Source organism: Polypterus senegalus, chromosome 2 (genome assembly GCF_016835505.1).
Source record: "Polypterus senegalus isolate Bchr_013 chromosome 2, ASM1683550v1, whole genome shotgun sequence".
NCBI lineage: Eukaryota > Metazoa > Chordata > Cladistia > Polypteriformes > Polypteridae > Polypterus > Polypterus senegalus.
Genome location: NC_053155.1, coordinates 99,310,652 through 99,330,684, shown reverse-complemented (window position 1 = coordinate 99,330,684; position 20,033 = coordinate 99,310,652). Strand labels below are relative to the sequence as shown.

At 37.8% G+C, this 20,033-nt stretch overlaps 1 protein-coding gene across 2 annotated transcripts in view; it reads left to right on the top strand.

The window, feature by feature from the left end:
* Window positions 1-20,033, top strand: part of LOC120523191 (F-BAR and double SH3 domains protein 2-like) — a 233,679-nt gene that overhangs the window by 27,176 nt on the left and 186,470 nt on the right. For both annotated transcript variants that reach the window (XM_039744241.1, XM_039744242.1), the window contains exon 2: window positions 5,617-5,714. In XM_039744241.1, the coding sequence (XP_039600175.1) occupies window positions 5,617-5,714 (98 nt within the window). The remainder of the gene's footprint in view (window positions 1-5,616; window positions 5,715-20,033) is intronic.

Here is a 20,033-nt window from a genome sequence, read left to right as displayed (position 1 = left end):
AATACTTTTATTTACGCATTTATTTATTTTATTTTATTTTGTCCGAAATATTCCTCCATAGTTAGAAACCCCCCCAGGCAATCTCCTTGTCCAGTCTCACTCTCGAGAAATGAACATTTATCTGCCACAGCCAGGTGTTACATGGGTATCCCCGTTTCAACAGTGAGGGACCTGTAAGCCAGATCACCCTCTGGGAATCGCGCCACATGGCCATAGTGCCATAACTGATGTTCCCTCATAATGCTTGTAATGTGCCTCATTCGGGACTCCATGAACAACTGCTCATTCTACACATAGTCAAACCAGCGGTACCCAAAGATTCTCCGAAGAGACACAGCACCAATGGAGCTCAGTCTTCATCTCAGGTCACTGGATAGTGTTCATTTCTCGCAACCATTTAACAAAACAGGAAGCACCAGGACTCTAAAGACTTGTACTTTCATCTTTTTGCAAAGATATTGGGAGCGCCACATTTCCCTTTCCAGCAACCTCCTGACCCCCCAGTGCTTTGCCAAAAGGTCTACTTACTTCATAGGAAGAGTCACCATAAGAGACATGAATGTCACTGCCGAGGTAATTAAACCTCTTGACAGCCTACGAAAATATTTGTAATGCCGGGCCACCTTAAATTCTCTCGCACATCCTCATCAGTGTTTTTGTTTTGCAAATGTGTCAACACAAGCAGCAGGATTTTTCGGGTGATTTTCTATGTAATAAACTTAATAAGTTATTGCGTAATGAAAATTGCATATTTAGATCTGGATCACCCTATATTACCTCGCCATTAGTAAGCAGTAGCTTAACCACTGCGCTTTCTACACAAACCTGTATGGGAGCAGCGTTACTACTGTGACAACTGGTTGAAAATGAAAAGTGCAAACACACACACATGCGAACATCTTTTACTTTGTACAGACTGATAGTTGGGCTTCAGCAACAGGACAGTTGAGCAATTTCTTTTTCTTCGGTTTTACTCTTGAATAAATGGATTGTTTTATTACGTGCTTTGTGAAAGTGTTTCTTGGATATTTGGGTTTCACACATCCTACACTTCACGTCAAAATTATGTTGTTATTACTATAACATATGAAAACATTTTTTGTTTTAGCTGTGTGTTTAGCATTTCTTGCCTCACATTTAGACAGATTGTTGTAGACACGGAACACACATGAAATGTATGTATTTCAAATCACAATGTTTCATTACCTACATAATTCATTAAAAATGCACCACCAGATAAACACTTCAACACAGACTTCAGCCGTGAGGATTTCAGCAGAGTGATGCCTTCATCTGACTGAATGGGGGGGTGGGGGATGTAGCAGGCTTTGTTCTGCCAAACCACACATTTGCAAAAAAAGCAGGCTATTAGCACAGTAATAAGGAGGTATGAGCATTAGTGCTTATGTCAGGAAAATTTTAAGGCGGTCAGGGACAACAAAAAAAATCGTAAACTTAAGGGATTCTAGTATTAAAGACCTGGATCTTTGTGTTTATCTAGGACAGTAGCAAGCCAGGACAATCAGACTCCTTGCTCAGTCTCTCAAGAGCCCTGATCACAGCCTCTATTGAAGATCACAGCATTGTTAGCAAAGTCAAAATCAGTGAATCTCATCACCAACAGATGCCCCACAGTTGGTGGACCGCATGACCCTTCCCAACACCCAGTCCATACAATCTTTGAACAGACTAAGAACAAGAACACACCCCTGATGAAACCCAGAATCAACTGGGAAAAACATAGAGGTTCTCCCTCCACTCTGCACATGTATCTCAATCTCCAGTGTACAGGCTGGTCTTGATATCCAGCAACTTTGAGGGGATGACTTGAAGTCTCAGGATGTCCCATAGAGCAGATTGATCAACTGAGTCGAACGATTTATGAAAATCGACAAAGGCTGCAAAGAAACTCTGCCAGTATTTACATTTGAACTCCATGAGAACTGTCGGTCCCAGGATGCAGTCAATGGTAGACTTCTTAGGTGTAAAACCAGACTGCTATGGTCACTTGTAGGTGAGCAAGTAATTGTGGATCCTATTAAGGATGACTCTAGCAAGGACCTTATCTGGCATTAAGAGCACTGTTATCCCCCTCTAGTTGATGCAGTCCAGGCAATCACCCTTCCCTTTACAGATAGGGACGACAAGTCCCATTTCCCAGTCTGCTGGGATGACACCCATCTCCTAAGTTTAAACAAAGATTGTTTGCAATCCCCGCAGGACAGCCTTACCACCAACATGGAAGCATTCACCTTGGATACCACAGATCCCTACAGCCTTCCCTACCCTCATTTCCTTCACCACCTGTGCTATCTCAGTGAGACTGGGTGGTTCACAGCTAACTGGAGGATCCTCCGACTAGGACGTATTGGTACAAATACAAATGAAAAGAAAATTTCGGTGGTTAGAAAAACATACTGATATTTTTTACACACTGGATCATTTTTTCCTGTAAGGGGGCATGGTACGAGGTCTTAATTGAAACTAGCAGTAACCCGTATGACAGTCATGAAAAGTAATTCCTCTTTCCTTTGCAGTACTTTGTATATCAGTTTAATATCACATATGTTTGACTCTGGCATTTGTGCAAATTTATGTATTTCTGGTTTCCTTCAACAAGGCCTGCAGATCTGAAAAGCAAATACTTTGTTGTCTTTACAGTTTGAATATTTAAAATTAAATTGAAAGTTTCTGATATCTGCTTAGGTTTTTGTTGCTCCAAACACTACTATGTGACTTAAGTTGGAGGACTAGCGTATAGGGTGATGGGTATCCTATCAAACTAGTTAACTCATTGTTTGTGTCTTATCACTTAAAAAGGGACACATGATTGCTCCAGTTCTGATATAACATTTCAGAGATAATCTCAAATACTAACTGCTAAGATTACAGTGCAATAATATAGTTCTGAAACATTAAAATAAATTTCAAGAAGGTATAGCTTGAAGGCCCAGAAAGCAATTAAACGATCATGTGTTATGGTATCTACCACTTATAGAGGCATTTTTTTAAGTCCATCTTCCAGTTAATTCTCTTAAAAATGTTGAATGTCATTGCAGAAGTAATCCACTGGGGAAGCTTGCAGTATGTTGTCTCAATGTATGTGGCAGTGCACGTTTACCGTCTTTTTTTTTTTTTTTTTTTTTTAAGATTGAAATATAATTTGCAATGGAAAAAAATAAAAGCTAACACAGTAAAATTGAAGATTGCCACAACATTAACCTGCTTGAGATGCAGTCTGCAATTGCAAACATATTGATCAGTGACATCCTTACTGTAATCTAATCATTTATGGGAGACACCTACTGACATGATTACTGTACTGTAATCATGTATGGGTGATACCTTGTAAACGTAAGTCTTTTTTATAGAAGATCTGAAATATTTTTTGTGAAACCACAGACGATTTTTAATTAAACATTCTTAATCCAGCGATTATTCTCAAAAGTACAAACTCCGTAATTTTTATAATTTTTTTTTTTTGCACATTGCCCCTAAAACATTGTGAATGAGCTGAATATTTTTAACAGGCCCTATATCTGCAAAGGTTTCCCTTTATGAGAGCTAGATCTCTTTTGCACGATGCCCACTACCTCTGGTTAAAAACTCCACTGCCATCTCTCCTAAACACCTCCATGCTTCCACAGGTATGTCAATTGGACCAACAGCTTTTCCATTCTTCATCCTCTTCATAGCTGTCCTTACTTCCTCCTTGCTAATCGATTGCACTTCCTGATTCACTATCTCCACATCATCCAACCTCTTCTCTCTCTCGTTCTCTTCATTCATAAGCCTTTCAAAGTACTCTTTCCTTCTGCTCAACACACTCTCCTCGCTTGCGAGTATCTTTCCATCTTTATCCTTTACTACCCTAACCTGCTACACATCTTTCTCAGCTCGGTTGTCTAGCCAATCGATACAAGTCTTTTTCTCTCTCTTTAGTGTCCAGCCTCTCATACAACTCATCATACGCTTTTTCTTTAGCCTTCGCCACCTCCCTCTTCACATTGCGCCTTGTCTCCTTGTACTCTTGCCTACTTTCTGCATCTCTCTGACTATCCCACTTTTTCTTTGCCATCCTTTTCCTCTGTATACTATCCTGTACTTCCCCATTCCACCACCAGGTTTCGTTTTCCTCCTTCCTCTGTCTAGATGTCACACTAAGCACCCTTCTTGCTGTCACCCTTACTACATCTGCTGTAGTTTCCTAACTGTGTGGTAATTTTTCACTACCACCCAGTACGTGTATCACCTTCTCCCTAAACTCAAACTTGCAGTCTTCTTTTCTCAACTTCCACCATTTGATCTTTGGCTCTGCCCTCACTTTCTTCCTCTTCTTGATCTCCAGCGTCATCCTACAGACCACCATCCTATGCTGCTTAACTACACTTTTCCCTGCCATTGCTTTGCAGTCTTCAATATTCTTCAGATTGACTCTTCTGCATAGGATGTAATCTACTTGTGTGCATTTTCCTCCACTCTTGTACGTCATCCTATGTTCCTCCCTCTTCATAAAATACATATTCACCACAGCCATGTCCATCCTTTTGGCAAAATCCACTATCCTCTGACCTTCTTTATTCCTCTCCTTGACACCATACCTACCCATCACCTGCTTGTCTCCTCTGTTCCCTTCACCAACATGTCCATTGAAATCCGCTCCAATCACCACTTTCTGTCCCTTGGTTACACTGTTCATCACTTCATCCAACACACTCCAAAAATCTTCTTTCTCATCCATTGCACACCCAACTTGTGGGGCATATGCACTATCAACATTCATCATTACACCTCTAATTTCCAGCTTCATAATCAGAATTACTCTGTCTGATACTCTTTTCACTTCCAAAACACTCTTGACATACTGTTCCTTCAGAATAACTCCTACTCCATTTCTCCTCCTATCCACACCATGATAGAACAATTTTGAATGCACCTCTGATCCACCTGGCCTTACTCCCCATCCATTTAGTCTCTTGCACGCACAATATACCAACCTTCCTTCTCTTCATCACATCGGCTAACTCTCTCCCTTTACCAGTCATACTGCGAACATTCAAAGTTCCCACCCTCAGTTCCACTCTCTTTACTTTCCTCCTCATCGTTCTGCGTCCGGACACGTCTCCCTCCTCTTCTTCTCCTTCTTTGGCCAACAGTAGCCCAATTTCCGCCAGCACCCTGTTGGCTAACAGTACTGGTGGCGGTCGTTGTTAACCCGGGGCTCTACTGATCCGGTATGGAATTTTGTATTGTTGTCCTCATATTGATTTGACAAAGTTTTACACCGGATGCCCTTCCTGACGTAACCCTCCCCATTTATCCGGGCTTGGGACCGGCATGAAGAAACACACTGGTTTGTGCATCCCCTGTGGCTGGGTTTTATTACTGTAGCAAACGACAGTGCATAATTGAATTATTCACATTTTTATGATTTATAATATGATGATATTTTAACAATAGATTTTCTTAAATACATTATATCTCCAATAGGCCAGTGTTTGCTGAATGAATTGTAAGAATGCCAGCTCTTATGTTTCTGAAAATATGGATGGGTGTTTAGTGTTTCTGTGGTGTTACAGCAGTTCCTAATTGTTTTTTTTTTTTTTGTTATTTTAGGTGAAAGTTACTCAAGAGTTGAAGAATATTCAAACTGAGCAGCTGACCAGACTTCAAGCCAAGCACCAAACAGAATGTGATTTACTGGAGGACATGAGGTAAATTTACTGGAGTGAGGGAGCTTAAGAACATATTATAAAATTTAGGCATATGACAACAGCATTTCCTGCTTTGGATTGTCCAGAGATCTGTCACAGCTGGATGTTATAACTAATACAGTCAAAATGTTTGTGTAGTTTTCCCTGTTTCTAACAGTAGTGTAAGGTATATATTAAATAGGAAAAACATGCATTCTTGAAATGTTTTCTAATGTTCTGAAAAAGAATTTACAATCCTGCAATGATAACCAAGTGACAGTGGAAGGAGTCTCTTATTGAAGATAAGCCAGTATTACAGGGCAAGGCTGTTCTGGTCATTTTTTTCTTTTTGTTTAATTTTTCCCTTTAATTCATAAAAAGTGATTTAAGACTAGAATTAGATGAACTAGGTTAGTTGACAATCTGGAATATTTATAGACAGACAGTCAGTATCTGCCTTTAAATGCATTTTTGTTTTTTCCGTCACTGAGCAAGTAATGTCCTTTTCAGCACTCATTGCTTCTTTGATGTACTTCCTTTTGCATTAACAGTGAGTGAGAGTAATGTTCAGATGTACTGTATATGAATGTTTTATTTAAGAAAGTCTAATAAATAAAAATGAAAATATTAAGCTTTTTGGGAAATAACAGGTTTCTAAAAAAGGTTTCAGAAACCTGTTATTTTCAATAATACGATAAGGTACTAATCACACTTTCATAGTTTTAGTAGTACTAAGATGCCGAAAGGGTCTCCACATTCTACACTTCAGCATACTTTATATGTAGCAGACACAATCTTCTCAGTCTGAGTTTTATCTTGATCTTTCCATCTTAATCAGCCATGTACTTATGCCCATTTAGCAGACTGAAGTAAATTATGAGTGACTATGGTTACATTTTGGTTTGTCTTTAACCATCTAATTACCTCTTACTCTTAACATTACTATCGGTAGCAGTGGAAATGGTGGCATAGTCTTATGAAAAACAAGAAATCTGTTTTCTTTGATGTATACACCATAGGAAAGTGACAAAAAGTGTGTAAATACATTGTTTCTAATTTATCATTTCACCATCAGATGAGTAAAAGCCTAGTTTTAGATAGCACTTGGACATGAGCAATAACCTTGTTTTTTTTGATTGATGTTCTATCATTCTTTCCATCCCTATAGCCTTACCTTATATTGACCTGGTTGGGTGATAATACATCTTTAAACCTATCACATATACATATACAACAAATGTGATTTTAGAATAGTATTTGTTGATTCTTTAACTAATTGCATTGAGGGATTGGGAAAAACATGAATCTTGACCAGTATATTTAGAAAGAATGCATTTGAAATTACATATAGTGCCACTTGCTCAAACAAATCGCTTTATAAAAAATCTAAAAATAGACAGCATTGCTGCACCCACATGGGAAAAAACAGAGTATAGCCATTATTAATCATACTGTTGAATTCACTTTTTTTTTTTTTCCCTAAGATGACGTGCTGGGTAGCGGTGTACGTTTATAATGTGCCATTTGCAGTTAACAGACACTTTCAATCCATTTCACTGTTCAGGATGTGTACAGTGCTTTTTAATCTATAGCTTTATAAATATTTTTTTTTTCTTTCAAGCATTGAAAACTGGTACTTGGGGACATGTAACATGGAGTGATTCCTAAATAAACAAGCTATTTGTAGATTGCTATGCAACACAAACTAATATTCTCTATAGACTGACATATTAAGTGTTTACCATGTGACTTAGCTGTACCAGATTAAGCTTTTTGTTTTTTCTTCTTCTCCTTTCAAATAAAGTATACATTTAGTAATGAACTATTTAAAATGCTTCTGCTATAACCAGATTTAACTGTGTGTTTATATGTTTATTTTTATTACCTGTTTTAATTATTGTTATTGCTTATCTGTGTTTATATAGAAGAAAGGACTGATAAATGTACATTTTTTAAGCAGATAGATTTATTTTATATTTTAGTTGTTATATATTTTAGTTATGGTTGAGATATCTTATCCCAACCTGTCAATGAATTAAAGTACTGCAAGTAGATCTGTGACAAAGTGAATATTAGATATTATTGTAGTATCATTAGTCAAGATTGGGTGTGGTCGTTTGGTGTGCTTCTGTGAGCCTTAGATGTATTAATATTGTGTTTTGTAATATTTAAGATGGATGTTCAATACATCTCTTTTTTTTCTTTTTAATCTAATTAGTGGTCAGGCACAGCTTGTATTGGTAGCTTTGAGGTAACAGGATTGAATTTATTGATGTTGATTAATCAATATTTAATCATCGGCTCCACTTTTGGCAGTGACAGTATTTAAGACAATCTGGTAAGACGTCCATATTATTTTGCATATCTTTCATGTCTTATTGGGGCTCTCGTGTTTTAGGCTTATGTCAGAGTGCCCTGAGGTTCATGTTTTAAGAAGCAAAGTAATCCAATTTATTGATAAATACAAGGATTATAGGAAATGGGATAATTGCTTATACTGACATAAAAGATGGAGCACAAAATAAACAACGCAGACAAACATATAACACAGAACAGGCTACTCATAGTTCATTAAATGATTTTCCGGAGTGCCTTGATTTTATAAGACTTTCTATTTAGAATTTCCATTCTGGTATTTTAGTGTGATGTCACATTCAACTTGACATTATTTTAATGCAAAAGGCTAAACCTTTAGACTATGACTTGAGGCTCTTCTGTTTTGAAATCAGTGAAAAGTTTGTAAAAACTAGGAGTTCCCTTGACACGATTATTCATGAACTTGTTACATAGTGACAATTGAATTTGAAGAAAGCAGGTCCTTAGTTGGCTGTTTGCTAGTTGCTTATAGTTGTAATTTACCGTAACACATGTAGAGTATTTATACAATTCCTACCTTTTAATGATTTATTCTGATGCTGTGTGCGGTGGAGTATACTTGAGTATGCCACTTGGCCCTTTCTATATGTGTCCATGGTGTGGCATACTCTTCCTAAGCTCATTCTTCAGCTCACTTTGAGTGGGTAAGCTGTATCAGAGTGTAGCGCTCCAAGAACTAAAACAACAGCCCCAAACAGAGAAGAGTTGCATCCACCTAGTCTTTTTCCAGTCACAGGTCCATTCAAAGGTGTGTCCATCAGCATAATCAAGCACAAGCGAAGTTTGCAGTTAGATGCTTAAAATGAATGTCTTCTTTGGCATCTTTTAGTCTGCACTCTGCAGATATATGAGTTCAGCTTTAAGACCTCTGTTTTTTAAAATTCATCTGGTAACCAATCTGACAAAACTAACTAACCATACATCTCAGACTCTTAAATTAGGACCTTTCTGGAATGCAGGTGATGGAGAGACAGCTGACTTTTTGCATCGCTTTCAAATCTGTTCTTTTAGGAAAGAAAGCGTGTTACTAATAATGTAAAATATGAATTGATACCCTGTTTGTATTACTCTGAGGGTCATAGAATTAATCCTTTCTTGGACAAGGGTGTATCTGCTGTAGTGTCAGTGTACACAGGCCCAATTTGTAGATACTTATCACATGCTGAATATACATGCTATCAATTTAATTTACATAACATTTCCTAACGTTAAAACAAATATTTTGAATATAAGATAAAATTTCACTTTTTTTCAGAAGTGATTGTATAACTGTTGTAATTTAATTCTTTATTGCCTCACCCTTTAATAAAATAGTTAAATGTCAATGATAATTTCCCTTGTCTTAAACAATACAGACAATAATATGCAATTTTGTTAAGAAAAAGGTATAGACTTCTGTTAGGAATGATTTGAGGCAAACTAATATGTTCTGTACTGTAATCTTCAGGAGTTTCCAGGGGGAAGCGCAGAGTTACATTTTAATAAAGATGATAAGGTATAAAGAATATAAGAAGGGTATGACTGCAGATTCATTGCCTCCTGACACATGTGTTTCAGCTGCCAGTTAACTATGGCTTAAGGTGTATATTCTATTCGCATAGGAATAAAATAATAATTCTTTACATTTATATAGCATTTTTCTCACTACTCATAGTTCTTCAGTGTAGCATCCACCTAGATGCGATGGTAACCATTTTTGCACCAGTATGCTCACCACACATTAGCTATTAGGTGGTAAAGTAGTGAAAGAGAGAGAGAGAATTAGAAGCAGGAGATGATCATAGGGCTAGAATGACTAGGTTGTGGTGGACAATTTATCCTGGACATTAGGAAATACCCTACTCTTTACAAAGGTTGCCCAGGGATCATATATGACCACAGAGAGTCAGGACAAACAAGTTAAACAGTTGAATTAACCTTTTGTTGCTTTTACATAGCAAAACCACACCATTTTCATAACACAGTACTGATTTAAAAAAAAAAGTACAAATTATGAAGTTTGATCCATTTTATCTAGAGGTTTAGACACTATACTGAATTAAATCCAATCATGCCTTTCACATTTTTCTTATGAATTCTGTGTGTTCATGTAAAAAAAAATACAATTTCTAATAATCAGTCAATATCAGATGTATGCACACCCTTATTTTGCTTTTTTGCTGATGTAAAGACTGAAGTCAAGAAAAATCATGTTGGACATTTTTAGCTTTAGAAAGATCTTGTTAAGAGTATTATTTATATGAGTAACAAATTGATCATATTTATGAAAAATAATTACAAACAAACATACATTTTTATATCATACCAAGTGTGCACACTGTTAATGGGTCTCTAGCTGTGTCAAGATCTATCCAATTACATTCCAGGTCTTATAGAAAGGTATTTTTCCCTTAACCAAACATCAGCTGCTACTGATTAGACACAAGTAAAATTATCTTTTCTAGTATGATTTCCCTGAGGTTTTATTGGTTGTATACTGCAGAGATAACAGTGATCCAAAAGGAGTTATTAATTCTATGGGGAGGTATTATTGAAAGGTGCAGATAAAGCAAGAAATACATCAAGAATTTCAAAGGCATCATATACTGTATGTAATGGAACACCTTGATGACCATAATTAGAATGCTAAGGGAAGGTGGTATAAGCAGAACCCCCTTGTATAGCCATTTTTCATATTTTTCACAAGTCTGAGCTGTGGTTAGAATGGCAATGCATAATATTGTTTTTTACAAAAAGATATATCCGAGTGTATATAAATTTATAAATTTTTCACAAAGATACTTTCAATTGGGATAACATTGCAAAATTCAGACATTGACATTTTTAAACAGATTGATGTAATAAAAGTAGAAAATATTTTAACGATGTATGTTTATCCAGCAGCAGCTTCAAATATTGTAATGTATTTTTACTGGCAAGTCAGAAACTGAAGACAAGACTACAGCAGAAACATTTGTGCCAACATATTAAACTCTAATATAAGCAGTTCTCATGGTATGATACATAAAATTAGTTAGCTATGCAAAATTCATATATGCAAAGATACATACAAGTGTCAAAAGAAAAGCTATGAGACTTCTTGCAGGACAGGTAATACAACTATACTAAAAGTGTGAATGGCTACTAACATTTTTCCATTATAATGTCTTTTGGTACTACAAAAGCCTCATCAAACTTATTAATGTACTGTAGGACTCTTTCAGAATTCTTTTTAGAGGGGCAGGTCAATTAGATTGTATGACAAAAATACTTGGAACAGATGCATGCATATAGAAGAACACTGGATGAAGGATGATACTTACAGTTTTCTCATGCAGACAGGACTTTGCAGCGTGGGTATAAATATTAATTTTCAGAAGCTGCATTTAAAATCTCAGCTGTTGCAACCAGAAGGCTATCTTCATTTGTTGTTGTATGAGGAGGTTCACTTGTAAGCTTATAGCTTTTCCTCTTCAATGGATATTTCTAATTTAAATAGACTTTTTCTGAGCTGCAGTAGTAATACTGCAATATAGTTTTGAGTTTCTGTGAAATGTATTTTTATCTTTGAAACAGCATGACAGAAACTTTGCTGAATATTTTTTTTCTGTTGTTTGATTCATATTGTTTTCCAGGACTACTGGTGATGCCGACTTTTTATTGGTATTGCCTGTAACTTCCTTTAAAAACTGTGACCCTTTATTGGTTTCCCTTTTATAGATGCTTGAACTTGAACCATTTCTAAATTCCTATTTTGCACAAAAGGCACACTTCTATGACAAACTGTGTTAATGCCTACTTCATTGGCTAATTTTAACAAGGAAGAATTTGAATGCAAGTTGTCTAAAATATGTTTTTACCAGCTCAAAAAATAAGAATAATAGGTATCTACAAATAATATACTCTGCTACATATATACAAGTGAAGAACCTTTGCCATTAGCTTATATAGAGCCCTGTGATGGTGTGGGTCCTGCTCCAAGCTTCCTCTTCCAATTTTGGGAGCCTCTTAAACCCAGTAGTACCATTGGTAATGTAATCGGATGAGCTGTACAATGAGGACAAATCAAACATGGAGCAAGGGGATGGTGTAAAGTGTGCAGGTGCTTTTATTAAAAACACAAACAAAACCAAAAACTGTGTCCATATTGCATTTATTTCATAAATAAATAATCCATAAAAACAAAGTGATAAAAGTCAAGGTTAAAATCCAACCAAAAACAAAGCCATTAAAACCATGGCAGGAAATTGTCCTTTTTAAAAAAAAAAAAAAAACCCAGTGCCTTCTTCATTCTAACTGCCGGCTCCCCTGCTTCTCTCATATGGGCCCTGCAACAGGGGAGTCACCCCATCAGCAGGTGCAGCTGCCTTCTACCGCTCCAGTAGCCTTTCATCCCCTGGCTACATACAGCTCCTGCCTTCCTCTTCTCTCCACTAATCTCCATTCTCTGTTCTTCTATCTTTTTTCTTTTTCCTCCCCTCTGCACTCGTGCTTCTTCTTTTAATAATGGGGACGTGGCACAGTTGTGCCTATTAGCAGCTCCTGGCATCAATTACGGACACAGGTGATTCCTCACCTGTGCACTTCAGTGCAGAAGCGACCACTATATTGTGCCCGGGAACTGCTCCTGTCACACTATCACGCCCCCTCCTTAAGCCGTGAGTGCGGAGATTATTTATTTAAAAACTGGCCATCCATTTAGAGCTGCAGACCACTATACCACAAGCCCACAGTTCGGGAAACCTATAATTAGATTTTGACTCGTTGAAACTTATGGTCAAAATGTTTGTGTTTACATCCTGTGCAAATTCCCATATTGTACAGTATATCTACTGTATAATTTTATATATATATATATATATATATCTATATATATATATATATATATCTATATATATATATCTATATATATCTACAGTCATATGAAAAAGTTTGGGAACCCCTCTTAATTTCTGCTTATCATTGGCTGAGCTTTCAAAGTAGCAACTTCCTTTTAAAATATGGCATGCCTTATGGAAACAGTAGTATTTCAGCAGTAACATTAAGTTTATTTGATTAACAGAAAATATGCAATATGCATCATAACAAAATTAGACAGGTGCATAAATTTGGGCATTCCAACAGAGATATGACATCAATACTTAGTTGAGCCTTCTTTTGCAAATATAATAGCCTCTAGACGCCTCCTATAACCTCTGATGAGTATCTGGATTCTATATGGAGGTATTTTTGACCATTCTTCCATACAAAATCTCTCCAGTTCAGTTAAATTTGATGGCTGCTGAGCATGGTCAGCCTTCTTCAAATCATCCCATAGATTTTCGATGATATTCAAGTCGGGCGACTGTGACGGCCATTCCAAAACATTGTACTTCTCCCTCTGCATGAATGCCTTTGTAGATTTCAAACTGTGTTTTGGGTCATTGTCTTGTTGGAATATCCAACCCCTGCGTAACTTCAACTTTGTGACTGATGCTTGAACATTATCCTGAAGAATTTGTTGATTATTGGGTTGAATTCATCCGAGCCTCGACTTTAACAAGGGCCCCAGTCCCTGAACTAGCTACACAGCCCCACAGCATGATGGAACCTCCACCAAATTTGACAGTAGGTAGCAGGTGTTTTTCTTGGAATGCGGTGTTCTTCTTCCGCCATGCAAAGCGCTTTTTGTTATGACAAAATAACTCAATTTTTGTCTTATCAGTCCAAAGCAGTTTGATCAAAAAGGAATCTGGCTTGTCTAAATGAGCATTTGCATACAGCAAGCGACTCTGTTTGTGGCTTGAGTGCAGAAAGGGCTTTTTTTCTCATCACCCTGCCATACAGATGTTCTTTGTGCAAATTGCACTGAATTGTAGAACGATGTACAGATACACCATCTGCAGCAAGATGTTCTTGCAGGTCTTTGGAGGTGATCTGTGGGTTGTCTGTAACCATTCTCACAATCCTGTGCATATGCCGCTCCTGTATTTTTCTTGGCCTGCCAGACCTGGGTTTAACAGCAACTGTGCCTGTGGCCTTCCATTTCCTGATTACATTCCTTACAGTTGAAACTGACCGTTTAAACCTCTGAGATACCTTTTTGTAGCCTTCCTGTAAACCATGATGCTGAACAATCTTTGTTTACAGATCTTTTAAGAGTTGCTTTGAGGATCCCATGCTGTCACTCTTCAGAGGAGAGTCAAAGGGAAGCACAACTTGCAATTGACCACCTTAAATACCTTTTCTCATGATTGGACACACCTGTCTATGAAGTTCAAGGCTTAACAAGCTAATCCAACCAATTTGGTGTTGCAAGTAATCAGTATTGAGCAGTTACATGCATTCAAATCAGCAAAATTACAAGGGTACCGAAATGTTTGCAGAGCCAGTTTTTCACATTTGATTTAATTTCATATATTAAATACTGCTTCACTAAAAATCTTTGTTCAGAAAACACCCCAGTACTCCTGTTCCTAGGAAATGAAAGACCACTGTTCTCTTTTTTTGTTGAAAGTAAATTATTATGCAGGCTGAGAAGAGTTACCAAACTTTTTCATATGAATGTGTATATGTGTGTGTGTATGTATATATATATATATATATATATATATATATATATATATATATATATATAATATGGGAATATGGAGCCTTCCCTGCAACATGGAGGTGCCCCGCATTCCAGCAGGGAATCATGGACAATGGAGTCTTTCTTCACAGCCCTGCTGGATAATGTGGGGACCGCCAGGGGACACTGCAGGGAGGCCCAGGGACTACTATTTACCTTATAGCCCGGAAGTACTTCCCAGTTGAGGGGACAGAGGAAATGACATACTTCCGGGCTGAAGAAACGAGTTTTACCCGACCCGGAAGTGTTAATATACTCACATGGACTGGAGGGACAGTAACACTTCCAGGTCAAGAAGTGTAAAAGAACTCTGGGAGATCCCAGCAGTGGGCTGAGTTGGGAGGAAGGGTGACTGAGCTGCTGGGAGGTGTGGAGGATTATTGATTGTGTGATTATTGTTATTATTATTGTGATTATTGAAGTATAGTGGAGGTGAAGGTGCTTGTGCACATTATTGTTATAAATAAAGTCAACATTTGGACTTTTATCTGGTGTCTGGCATCTGATCTGAGGGTTCAAGGGGATGACAGCGCCCCCTATCTGTCACACAATATATCTATACTAATAAAAGGCAAAGCACTGACTCACTCATCACTAATTCTCCAACTTCCCGTGTAGGTAGAAGGCTAAAATTTGGCAGGCTCATTTTTTACAGCTGACTTACAAAAGTTAAGCAAGTTTCATTTCAAAATTCTACGCGTAACAGTCATAACTGAATCCTACTTACGTACATATATACGGCCATAGCCTGGAGCTCGGTCGCCGTGTGAGGCGGAGTTGTATCCCCCATCACCACGCAGTTGGCTGCCTGCCTATATTGCATTCCCCATACCCACGCCTCCCACGTAATTGAGTGCCTGCCCATATAAGGCTGTCCGTCAGCAGCAATCCAATAGACATGCTGCCGCTAAATATTCGCAGGCAAATCAAAAAGTTAATACCGGGAATGCCTGTTAAACATCTTAGATTCACGAGTAGCGATTTGGGTGGTGAGATGTCTGTCGAGGTGATCACTGTAATATTTATATGTCATTGAAATGTATTATTATCAGGCATGGTTTAGGCATCTATGTTATCAGGAAGGCACCAGAAAAAGGGACCTCAAGGTTACTGTTATGGAAGTTAATTTAGAGCACGAATGCTGTGAATGTAAGAGCTGTAATAAATAAAGTTCCCCTGCATACTTTAAAAGAAAGTCTCACCATCATTTCATTTTTCACAATTTGTGAAAACAAGACATGGTGTCAGAATAGAGGACAGTCATGGATTTTGTTGGAGTTCCCTCGCCACAAATTGACTGGGATTCTCTTAACCTGCCGGGAAAATGGAAAAAGATTTCGACAGCACGTGGAGCTGATATTTTCTGGCTCGCTAAAAGGCAAAGACGAGAGTGAGAAATGCAGCTCCCTGTTCCTGTGGACTGGGGAAAAAGGAAGAGACATTTTTAACACATGGACTCTCACCCAGGAGGAAGCCAAGGTAATGAAAACTTATTATGACCATTTTGAGGCGTTTGTCATGCCTAAGACGAATACGATATTCGCGAGACACAAGTTTAATGAGAAGACGCAGGGTATAAACGAGACTTTTGATCACTTTGTAACAGAGTTAAAATTGCTGTTGAAGGACTGTGCTTATACAAACGAAGATGAGATGGTTAGGGATAGACTAGTGTTTGGCACAAATTCAGCAAAAGTGCGAAAGAAACTTTTAAGTGCAGAGTCTTAGCTAACATTAAATAAAGCTGTGGACATCGCAAGATCGCACGAGATAGCACAAGCACAGCTGAGAACCTTAGATGCATGTACTCCGAGCGGCTCACGTGAACTGACTGTGAACGCAGTACGCAGACAGCAAATAAGAGCTCCAAAGAGCGCTGAACAAAAAACGCATTATACAATTGAGAAGGCAGCAAAAGAATATGAAACGAGTGACTCATACAAGCATATTCATAAGTGCAGCTACTGCGTAAACAAAGCACATGGTGGAAAAAGTCAATGTCCAGCTAAAGGAAGACAGTGTAAAAATGTGGTAAATTGAACCACTTCGCTAAAGTTTGCAGGACTGGGAAAGGTAAACCTGTGCATGCAGTGTGTGATGTCTCCGATAAAGAGGAAGATGAACTGTTTATTGATACAGTAAGAAAGGAACAAGCCTTTGTAGACATATCAATAGGAAAGTAAGGTGTAAAGGTTAAGTTTAAATTAAGTTCATAGACACGCTGCCGCTAAATATTCGCAGGCAAATCCACAACTTCATACCAGGAATGCCTGTTAAACATCTTAGATTCACGAGTTCCCATTTGGGTAGTTAACACTTCGATGAATGAAACCTGTTATCTTTACAACGGTTGACAAACACGGAATGTAACTTGAACACAACACATCCTCCAAATACGAACATGATTGAAAAAAATAATGATAATCAAATCCTTGATGACAGCAACACTCATAACAGTCACAAAACAATTACATTGACAATCATGTTACGTTATTTTTAAAATGTTTCCTTTTCTTTTTCATAAGTCCTTTAACTCACTACTTCACCACTGCGAAGCGTGGGTATTTTCCAAGTTTGTATATCTTTCTATATATATATATATATATATATTCAGTGCAAAAATTCACTTAATTGATTGTATTTGGGAACAGCCAGCTCTGGCTCAAAAAAGAAAATATTATTGGCCCACGTTGTATTTGGGAACAGCCAGCTCTGTCATTTATTCCTCTCCTTTCCCCGCAATAGCACAATGTCACCAACTGCAATTTACTTTCCCTTCATTTCTGCATTAATTTGAGGTCATTATCACTGTAAAATATGAGTTACGCTTGAACATCCTGTTACGATGAACTTCGAATATTGCTTTTTTGTGTTGATATTATAGGCCTAGTACATACCGCAAGAAGTCAGAAGTATATTTTTCTGTCCTCTGGAAAGAAAAAGTAATTTGTCTGATCTGCCAAGAAACTATTGCAATAGCTAAACAATACAGCATCAAAAGGTATTAAGAGACAAAACATAGGGCAAAGTTTTGCAGTATATGGGAGACGGCCGAGGGAAAAACTTGAACAGCTAAAAAAAATCACTTTCTGAAAAACAAATCCTATTTAAAAGAAAACGTGAAGAAAATGTGGCAGTGGTTTGAGTGTGCACTAAATCACAGACAATTTTAAAGATTTTTGAATGAATCTAACACACTGTACAGTGACGTATTGTATCATATAGAAGTAATGTGGCTAAGCAGAGGTAGAGTGATGAGATTTTTTGAATTATGCACTGGAATCAGCACGTTCATGATAGAAAAAGGAAAGCTTTTCAAAGAAATGTCCGATTCTGAATTGCTTTAGAAGTCAGCATTTTTCTCACCGACCTCCCACAGCACATTAATGAGTTAAATTCCAGACTCTGCAGTCATTCCAGAAACAGATATCAGAGTGAAAACTGGATCATTTTCCAGTCTCTGCAGAATTAAAAAAAAACACATTAGATACATGCTTCCAAAAAGACTTAGCTGTCCAAAAATTGAATTGTTGCAGGACCAGTTTGCTCATAGATTTCAGGATTTTATTGAACTTGTAGATGCCATTAGGCTTCTTAAAAATCCTTTTTGACATTAACTGTCAATTCACTACCATCCTCCCTTCAGCTGGAGCTCATTGATTTGCAAAGCAACAGTGCTTTGAAAGACAAATACAAAGAATGTGATCTGATTACATTTTATAATTTGTTTTAGTTTTGCATTTGATGAATAAGATAGATAGAAGAAGAGGCATGCATATTGCTCCGTCCTGTGTTTCTCTGGGTAATACAGATCAAAAGCAGCATGTCTGCCTCTCTGTCATGCAATTGTGTACAACAGTGAATGTTAGAGAGCATGAATATAGAAGGCACATGGTGGTTTCTTGCACTACTGTACATCTGGCTAAGTTAGACAGGAGGGAGAGTATCTTCCTTCTTCTTGCACAATGGTGAGTGTGAGAGCTAAAGTTACAGTGGTATAGGTCATCCTCTTTCCCTTGTGAAAATACACTGAAGAATATGACACTTTTTTATATAACAACAAATAAACACATCGAGGGGAAGCCTCTACAATTGCTCCACGGCGTGTGTCTTGTCTATTTGAGAATATGTAGATCTGGGTATATATATACATTCGCAGCGGAGAAGTAGTGTGTTAAAGAAATTATGAAAAAGAAAAGGGAACAGTTTAAAAATAACGTAACATGATTGTCAATATACAGTAATTGTTTTGTGAGTGTTATGACTGTTGCTGTCATCAAGGATTTGATTATCATTATTTGTTTCAATCAGGGTCGTATTTGTATGATGTGTTGTGTTTAAGTTACATTCCGTGTTTGTCAATCGTTGTAAAGATAAGAGGTTTCATTCATCGATTCGTTTCTTACTGCATCAATAAACAGCTCGTCTTCCTCTTTATCTGAGATGTTGACACACTGCATGCATGGGTTTTTTTTTTTACACTGTCTTCCTTTAGCGGGACATTCACTTTTTCCACCGTGTGCTTTGTTTCCGCAGTAGCTGCACTTATGAATATGCTTGTATGTATCAGACGCTTCATATTTTTTTGCTGCCTTCTCAATTGTGTAATTCGGTTTTTGTTCAGCACTCTTTGGAACTGCTGCTTTTTGTCTGTGCACTGCGTCAGTTCACGTGAGCCGCTTGGTGTTCTTGCATCGAAGGTTCCCAGCTGTGCTTGTGCCATCTCGTGTGATGTCCACAGCTGTATGTAATGTCAGCTAAGACCCGGCACTTAAAGGTTTCTCTCGCAGTTTCGCTGAGTTTGTGCCAAACACCCCCCTGACCATCTCATCTTCCTCTGCATAAGCACAGTCCTTCACCCAAGAATATTTAGCAGTAGTGTTTCTATTGGATTGCCGCTGACGGACGGCCTTATATGGGCAGGCAGTAAATTACAAACGCCAGCGGCAGCCTGTCTATGAACTTAATTTAATATAAACTTACGGTTCACGCCGTACTTTGTTTCCACAGTAGCTGTACTTATGAATATGCTTGTATTTATGAATACGCTTGTGTGCTTCACTTGCTTCATAATCTTTTTCTGCCTTCTTAATTGTGAAATGGCGTTTTTTGTTCAGCACTGTTTGGAGGTCTTCCTTGTTCTCTATGTACTTACATAGGAGGCGGGATGATGTCACACGAAACTCCGACCCCCACGGCCATCCAGCTCAACTCCATTACATTATATGGAGAAAAATAGCTTATGACCATTACGCATAGAATTTCAAAATGAAACCTGCCCAACTTTTGTAAGTAAGCTGTAAGGAATGAGCCTGCCAAATTTCAGCCTTCTACCTACACGGGAAGTTGGAGAATTAGTGATAGTGAGTGAGGGC